Here is a 9,044-nt window from a genome sequence, read left to right as displayed (position 1 = left end):
AGCTCTCCCATGGAATGCAAATTCCTTAAAGCAGGAAGTGTGTCTTGTTTAGAGTGATGTCCCCAGCAGCCGTAGACACTTGGTAAATAATGTTGGATGCATGAATTGACCTCTGACTTCAGCTTCTTCGTGTTGCAATTCACAGGGAATATCCTATGCAAAGTACACTTCTCTGGACATCCCTTTCCTCTGACGCCTCCCTTCCTCAGAAGCTCTGGCTTCCTGTTGTTTACTGCTTCCAAAGGAGGCTTCGTGCCCCTCTCTTCTCTTTTCGAATGCATGGGAACAGAAAGCATGCAAGGCTTGGATGTTTTGAGGTCAGGATTTCTTAACAAATGAGGAATTATAAACAGCTTCTTCATATCTCAGGAGCCACCAGAGCAGAAGGTGCTGAGGCTCAACAGAGAAGATGTAAAGGAGCCTCAACACCTTCTCGGAGGTATAAAGTCAGGTCCAGGGAAAGAAACTTCAATTCCTTATAGGCACCGTTTTCAGGAGACCTGACGCATTGAGGTCCTTAAGCCATTTAAAAAGTCTGTTGGGGAGCGGTGCAGTGGTCCATGCCTATAATCCCAGCACTTTGGGAGGCCGAGGCAGGCGAATCGTGAGGTCAGGAGTTCGAGACTGTCCTTGCTAACACTGTGAAACCCCATCTTCTAAAAATACACACAAAAAATAGCTGGGTGTGGTGGCATGAGCCTGTAATCCCAGCTACTTGGGAGGCTGAGTTAGGAGAATTGCTTGAACCCGGGAGGTGGAGGTTGCAGTGAGCCAAGATCATGCCACTGTACTCTGGCATGGGCAACAGAGTGAGAGTGTGTCTCAAAAAACAAACAAACAAACAAACAAAAAAAACCACCAAAAGACTGTTGGGTAGAAGCAAAACTTCCTAAACTCTCAACTGGAGAAGGCTACCTGTGAGACCACAGATATGTAATTACAACTGCCTTTGTGCAATAAGATGATTATTTAATCATCTTTTGCACATGATAGTAAGTGAATGGAAAAACGAAACTAGATGCTAATGATAGAACTGTAGGCTTACGTGAGCTTGTTATAATTGAGAATAAGGTGGCCAGATGGCCAGGCTACATCTCTGACCTTGAATGGGCAGTCAGTGTGTTTTCAGTAGCCAACTGTGTGTTCAGTTGTGAAGGATAAGAAGAAATAATGGTTAATCATGTACAAAACATTGGGAATACATTGTTGGAGGTTGAATCTAGGTGAGGTGAAATTAGGGATTTAAAAGATTCTTAGCTCTCTTAAAAGAAATGCCTTATGATATACAAGTCTATCATTCTACATTAAGGCATTTCCAGAAACATATTATAGATAACAGGTGGGGGCTGACTGATAAAAGAGGGCCCAGCAGCCTTGGAACTATTTGAAACCCTGCAACAGAAACTATGTAGGAGTTTCGTTAAAGGGGGTCTCCAGTTATATGGAGAGATAGCTTCATAACTGACCTTACTGGTGGAAGCTTAATACAGAGGAAAACAGCTCTCATCAAGAGTCCAAGCTCTCTAATTTTAAAAAGATAGGAAGCCTATGTTCTTGCTGGGTGGTTCTCAAACTGGGTATAAGTCAGAATTACAGGCAGTGCTCGACTTACGACCACGGTCGGGACCGCAGAAGGGTCGTAATACGATTTGGTCGTAAGTTGAGTAGGCTATATGTACAGTTGAAATGGTGCACGCAGAGATGGTAGTGCTGCCAGAAGCTGGTCCGCACTGTCATACACCCGGCTGGGCAAGGTTTGCGCTGCCAGACGCCGAGCAGTCGCGGCTAGTGATTGTGGTCGCAAAGTCGAATGGTCGTAAATTGTATAGGTTGTAAGTCGATCAATACCTGTACCTAGATTGCTTGTTAACCATGTTTCTCATTCAGTAAGTCTGAGGAGGGACTAGAAATCTGCGTGTCTACCAAGTTTCTATCTGATGCTTTGTGATTCAGGGACCACACTTGGAAAATCACTCCAGACTAACGGCTTTTAACCTTGTATACACATTAGCATCTCTCGGGGAGCTTTTTAAATACACCCATATTAGGACCTCAGCCCCTAGGGATTCTAAATGTAATTGATCTGAACTGTGTTCGGGCTTCAGATTTTTTTTTTTTTTTTTTTTTTTTTTTTTTTTTTTTGCCTTTTTTTGTGATAGGGTCTCCCTCTATTACCCTGGCTGGAGTTCAGTGGTAAGATCATGGCTCACTGCAGCCTTGACTTCCAGGACTTGAGTGAGTGCCTCAGCCTCTCAGATAGCTGGGACCACAGGTGTGCCACCACACTGGGCTGGTTTTTGTATTTTTTGTAGAGATGAGGTTTTGCCATATTGCCCAGGCTGGTCTGGAACGCCTGGGCTCAAGCCATCCACCCACCTTGGCCTCCCAAAATGCTGGTATTACTTGCATGCACCTAGAGGCCCTCTTAGTGCAGTGGGCAGTGCGTCAGTCTCATAATCTGAAGGTCCTGAGTACTTGCATGTGCTACCATGCCCAACCAGGCTTTGGAATCTCTTGAGGTTTCTTCAGGTCATTTGAAAATTTGCCCAAGCTTGGTGATCACTGCTGTAAACTGTGTCCTCAGGTTAATTAGTCAATTTTAGGTTCATTTTATTAGCTTTCTGTAGAAAAAGCATAAAATTGATGAGATGGGGTGCAAAGTCAAGTCAAAACTTGTATCTCACACCCTGTTTCACTGGGTGGCGAATTTCTAGCTTTGAAGAAACTGGTTTCCATAGAATGCTAGCTGTTGAAAACCAAATCCTAAGTAAGGCTTTTTTCCTGACTGATGAACTTACACCCTGTTCTAGTTAAGTCAGGGTTTTCTTTCCACTGCTTTCCCAAAATGCTAGACTAATTTTTTCTTCTTTCTTTCTTTTTTTTGAGACAGAGTCTCACTCTGTCGCCCAGGCTGGAGTGCGATGGTGCCATCTCAGCTCACTGTAACCTCTGCCTCCTGGGTTTAAGCAATTCTCTGCCTCAGCCTCCCAAGTAGCTGGGATTTTGGCACATGCCCCCACGCCCAGCTAATTTTTTGTATTTTTAGTAGAGATGGGGTTTGACCATCTTGGCCAAGGTGGTCTTGAACTCCTGACCTTGTGATCTACCTGCCTTGGCCACCCAAAGTGCTGGGATTACAGGCGTGAGCTACCGTGCCCAGCCACTGATTTTCAAATCCATGCCTCTCCAAGGCATTTTCTTAGTGTGAGCCAGAGTTATTTTCCAAAAGGGCAGAAAACTAAGAGAACTACCAGAGATGATTTGGGGGTGGAGGGGTGGGCACCCATATTTTAGACTTAACAATAAATAGCTTAACAATAAATAACATTGAGTAGGTCATTCCTTCACCAAGTCCCATTTATTCTTCATGGCAAGATGCAGTCTCTCTTACGTGCCTGTCTTGAACAGCAGAATCTTTGCCAGGAGCAGTGAGTGCGCCTAAGGTAAAGCCAGTGCGGCTTTAGTGATACTATCTGGCTAGACGTGAACAGCATTGCTTTGCTTTCACTGTGCCTTTTTAAAATGATTATCTCCTCTTGATGCCAAGACTCATAGCTTTTCACTTAAAATATGTTTCCTTTTAAAGTTAAGTAAAATCAGAGAGTGAATCAAATGGTTAAAGTAGCAGATACTGATTGCACAGATGGTATGCCAGGTCAAAAGTAAGCAGAAGGTAGTCTGAGATGGATTAAAGACACAAAAAATGCTGCCTCATCTGAGTACTTTCTGCTTCTGTCTTGCAGAAAAGGATCTCCACCTAACAGGAGAACACTGTAAAAGTGAGAAGGGAAGGCACCTGTTATCAAAACCCACACAGCCGTAGATGTCGTGCTCACATTGCACCTGTTGTGTGACATGTGGCTGCCCACGCACACTCAGCCTAGCATGAACCTGTGGCACGGAAAGGCTGGGGCAGGCAGTGGCTTCAGTTTTCTTGGAATCCTGTTTAATGGATAGCAATTCCTGGGGGCTGCAGGGGGCTCCACCAGGGCACACCAGCCCCTCACTGATCTTGTCTTCATTTATATATTTTTGAAAAACCACCTTAAATGTTTGTGGATTCGTTGGATATTGGATTGGACTCTAAAATCTGAAAGATCACCAGTCGTGGTGGCTCACGCCCGTAATCCCAGCATTTTGGGAGGCCGAGGCAGGCGGATCACCTGAGGTCAGGAGTTCGAGACCAACCTGACCAACATGGTGAATTCTTGTCTCTCCGAAAAATACAAAATTAGCCTGGTGTGGCGGTGCATGCCTGTAATCCCACCTACTAGGGAGGCTGAGGCAGGAGAATCGCTTGAACCTGGGAGGTGGAGGTTGTGGTGAGCCGAGACTGTACCATTGCATTCTAGGCTGGACAACGAGCAAAAATCCATCTCAAAAAAATAAAATAAACAAATAAACAAAATCTGAAAGATCAGCATGCCCTCAGAATGACTGTGTGTGTGTGTGTGTGTGTGTGTGTGTGTACATGCACACGCACACATGGGATTATTGAATAAAATATTGCTACCTTGTCCTTCTGTAATAAGAAGACATAAAGGTACCCACATGTTGGCAAAATATATTTTATTTGTTCATACAAAGAAATAGTATGAATTACCAGAATTTCATTTTCCTAGAAACATCTTTCTCTGTGTAAAATTAATTTGTGTTATACATAGGACAAAATACTTGATTCAATTTTTTTTGTACATATTGGCTATTCTAACATCCAAGTTATAGAATACATACTGCTGGAATTTGCACAGTATTTTAGATTACTGGGTTGAATGAAACTCAGTCATAAATTAATGTCACAAAAGTGAAAAAACATCTAACCACACCTTTAAGTTTGATTGGCCATCCTCTTGATAAGCCGAAAAGAAAAATCACATTAGCTTCTGGGTCAGCATCTTAGATACGTACTGTTTCTAGTTTACTGGAACCTTCCATTTTCCTTTTTTACAAAAATATCCTGGCAGGATCTGAAACTGTTTCTCTGAATGTCTAAAATGTATCTGTCACTTTAAATGATCTCCAAAGAGAATCCTGGGAAGAAAACAATTTCTCCTCCTCCATCATCCAATGAAGCATTTGTTAAACAGTCACTATACTTAAAATACCTTTCCAGGTACCACCTACTAAGTTAACAGACTAATGTTCAAACACTGCAAAGAAAACATGAAATAGATAGAAACAATAAAAACCTCCTAGTTTTTGTCGTTGTTGTTGTTGTTGTTGACCTTTTTGTTTGTTTTTAAATGAGAAAAGAAACCAAAAGCAGAAAGAAAAAAAAAGAAGTACTCCAATGAGTGAATATCAGAACTTTTCCTGTAAATTGGAGGAAGCCCAAAGCACGTCCCAGGACAAAATGCCAAAACAGAAAAGGGTGTTTGTTTTTGGGCAGCTAAAAAGTTAAGTTTGGTGGTCTTGCAGATTGCTAGAACAGGAAGAAATCTAAGGCTTACGTTTTCATGGTGCCTAACTTCTACAGGGGGAAGACATGAGGGTTTTGTAATAACCATCACACGATGGGGTTCAAGTTCTGGCAGAAACTGCTGCGTCCAAATCTGTCAGGAGCTCTAAGCCATCAGACCCTTATGAAGAGATGCACATTGATTTATTTGTCTTTCATAGAAAAACTTGCCCTCTTCCATCAGTACTAATTATGGACATCTGTTTGAATTCAAGGATTTGACCCAGAATAGAATTTTGACCCACTTCAGCGTTCATGACTAAATGATCCTCCTTCTACCAGAAAATGTCCTGTTTCAGTTTTATTTTAAGGCAGGGAATAAACAACCTAATCAAACATTGTCCAGCTTGGAAGGAGGGCGGGGACCGGCATCGGGGAAAGCTCCTGCATGTTTTCCTATGGCTTTGTTGTATACCGTCCTTTGAATAATTCCGCAGTTTCACATCAAGAACCATATCAGACCACCAGGGTGGCCAGAAAGTGGACAGGGCAAGACCAGGTGAAGCACTTGGATATTGCCTTTAACTTCAAGCCATGTTTCGCTGTAACTGAAAAGAGGTGTTCTCAGTTTGATTTCAAATAAATGAAAAAAATACACAACCAATTAGTACCTTATGCAGGTGTTTTTCACACCCATTCATCAACAAGGTAGAGCCATGCTATGATTATGGTGTTCTCCTACGGGCAGGTCCCACGCTACTTTCTGGAGCTATGAAATGGATATAACATCAGAGAACAGGGAGAACCTAAGAAATCCACAGATTCCCCGATGAGCTTCCTCCAAAACCGAACCTAAGCAAAGATAGTTTGGATGCTAATTGTAAGCTAGCTAGATTTAGGCTATAACTTTTGGGCAAATACAAACCAGATTATCAAGATACCACTCAAAGACCAGTGACATCTCTGATCAGTTTCTAAAAATGAATGATCTTTTCCTCTTTCATTCGTTTCTTACACTATGAGGCAGGTGATCCCATACAACATACAAAAGTGTCCTTTGTAACTATTCCATCCCAACCATTTTGACAATATGTGTATCTTCCCATATGTTCCGTGATGGAAGTATAACTGAAATCACCATTATTTGATGCTAGTAGAAGCATTCTGGTTTAAAAAACTGAGGTTAAATTAGACATGTCATTATGTGATATTACTATATGTTTAACCAACTGACCCTATATTACTATATGGCTACTCAATTGCCATGATATTGCTATATGGTAACCCAACTGTTATAAATCAACAGAGAGGCATGGGGAGAGCATTCTGCACAGCAGTGCCAGTGCTGGCAACCCTTCTGTAAAACCTGGCTAAAACAAGGGACAGCTGTACAAGCATCAGGCTCAAGCGTTTACAGGCAACATGGGGCCAGCTTTTTCAACCTGTATTTACAAGGGCCACTCTTCGTTCCTGCTGTTTGGCCACTGGCTACTGACCATATTATCACTCAGAGATGTCATTCTGACATGAGCTAGGAATTCCAAAGATGCATTAAGCTGAGGTGTGAGACTCCCTTCCTCTGCTAGGCTACCTGTCATCTGGGGGCCTTTGTCTTTTCTCCCTATTGAGGCTGTGAGCCTATTGCCCAACACTGGCTGGCTCTGTACCTAGCAGCACCTTGGCAGGCACTGATGCCGAGGGACGCAGCTGACCCCTCTGAGTCTCGACACCCAGTGCCCTCGGTTTGTGCCAGCGGCTCTGCTAGCTTATGGGATTCTTTGGTGTGTTAAAGCATGACTGTCCGCCCGGAGAACGCAGCATGGTGCCATGTCATGCAAATTAAAGGAGATCTCCTTGATTTCTAAGGCAGCACCCCAGCATTTCACACATGTGACCTGGGAAAGAGGGAACAACAATCTGCATACATTTCAAACCGGTTCATGAACCAGGGCATGGGGTAGAGGAGGATACAGGGCCATCCTTCAAAATTAAAAGCTGAAGTCAATGGACCCTAGTATTCTGACTCTAAAAAGATTCGGATGTCCCTGTAAAGGTAGTGAGGGATTCCCCCATGTGCTGAGTGGAGATGGGAAGAGAACCCTAGTGCTGTGGCTTTCAGGCAACATCACCCGACCTGACACCACATCTGGAAGGAGGCTGCTTCATGAGGTCTGCCCTACAGCCCTGTTGAGGCAGCTCAGCATTCCTAACAGGTACACAGGCACGAAGGGACAGGGAAGCCGGAATGGAAGGCCCAAGACAGGACATGGAGGCAGCTACCGAAGAACTCAAACAGCAACTGAAGGCTGAATACCCGTAACAACAAAAATCTCAAGTTGTGCTTTTCTTCGTTTTAAATATACTAGGTAGAGGAGAAGAAAATAAAAAAATGGAAGCACCATCCATTGTGAAGCATAGACCAAAATATTAGAGTTAAACACTTTGGAATGTTAACAGATTATGAAGCTAACTCTCTAAAGAGTGTGGCTAGGCAGCTTAGTGAATTAATTGCTTATGAATTAAAAATAAATTATTATAAAATAGATTTCTGTACATTTTACATACATATAATCTCTGTCAATATATAAGCCACGTGAGTAAGGTACACGGCCCGGGTCTGTTCAATCCCAGCCGAAGTCGTGCCCGGTCATCTGGTAGAACTTGAGGTTGAAAGGCCGGTAGAACTCGCGCAGCCTGCGCACCACCTCGCGGTCGATCTCGGGGTGGGTCCTGCCCTTGGTCTTGCCCAGGCAGTGGGGCCGGCTGCTGCCCTCCGCCTTCTTCAGGCAGGGGAAGCCCTTGGTCTTGTTGAAGTAGAAGTGCTTGTCCGTGATGATCCTCTTGAGGCCCAGGAAGTCCTGCACGCGGCCCAGCTCGCCGGCCGGGTCGCTGATGAGCCGCTCGCCGCTCACGAAGAGCATCTGGCGGATGGGGAAGTGGCGCAGCCAGTGCTCCAGGTGCTTGGCGTAGATGCCGATCTGGATGGCGCTCCACGACGTGTCGATGAGGCCCGTCGTCCTGTTTTTGAACGTCAAGCTCTCGAAGGTGGGGATGTCGGGCCGCTTGGACAGCGTCTGCGTGTAGTCCGAGATGGCCCTGGTCACCGGGTCCCGCACCACCACGATGAGCTTGGTGTCCTTGGACATGGCCGAGATGCGCGCGGGCGCCTCCCGCGTCACGAAGTAGCTGGGCGTCTTCTCCATGGTGATCTGCCCGTCCAGGGTTCTGGGCATCAGGTCCCTGAGAAAAGCAAGCAAACGGACTGGGGTCAGAAGGCGAGGCCTCTCTGGCCACACGTCTCAAGGTCACCACTTCAAATCCCAGCTCCTTCTTATTTCTGGAAGCAGTGGTAGAAACATGTAAGAATGCAAGCAGAACTTTAGAGCTGAAAGGTCCATTAGCATCACATTTGGTTTGGGGGGCAAATACCATCTACCGGAAACATGAAGGCACCTTCACGCAAGGTAGAAAAAGCAAGCTACGTGTTTCTCTAAGATCTTCTTGTGGGGATCACCTTTCCCTTATTTTTTCAGCTTTCAGATTGCCCCAAGCATCTGTTGCCAAAATACAAAAACCTGTGGCCTCTGATAAATGCCTTTCCTAAAAATACAGCACCCAGGACTGCCAGAGATTTCACTGTCCATGA

The 9,044-nt window shown here is 44.5% G+C and overlaps 1 protein-coding gene across 1 annotated transcript in view; it reads right to left on the bottom strand.

Moving 5' to 3' along the window:
- Positions 1-4,554: 4,554 nt before the first annotated feature.
- Positions 4,555-9,044, bottom strand: part of LOC101038227 (heparan sulfate glucosamine 3-O-sulfotransferase 3B1) — a 48,773-nt gene continuing 44,283 nt past the window's right edge. Inside the window, exon 2 of the mRNA XM_010339872.3 lies at positions 4,555-8,638. Within this exon, the coding sequence (XP_010338174.2) occupies positions 8,020-8,638 (619 nt within the window). The 3' untranslated portion in view covers positions 4,555-8,019. The remainder of the gene's footprint in view (positions 8,639-9,044) is intronic.

Source organism: Saimiri boliviensis, chromosome 17 (assembly GCF_048565385.1).
Source record: "Saimiri boliviensis isolate mSaiBol1 chromosome 17, mSaiBol1.pri, whole genome shotgun sequence".
NCBI lineage: Eukaryota > Metazoa > Chordata > Mammalia > Primates > Cebidae > Saimiri > Saimiri boliviensis.
This window is presented reverse-complemented; position numbering and strand designations above follow the sequence as displayed.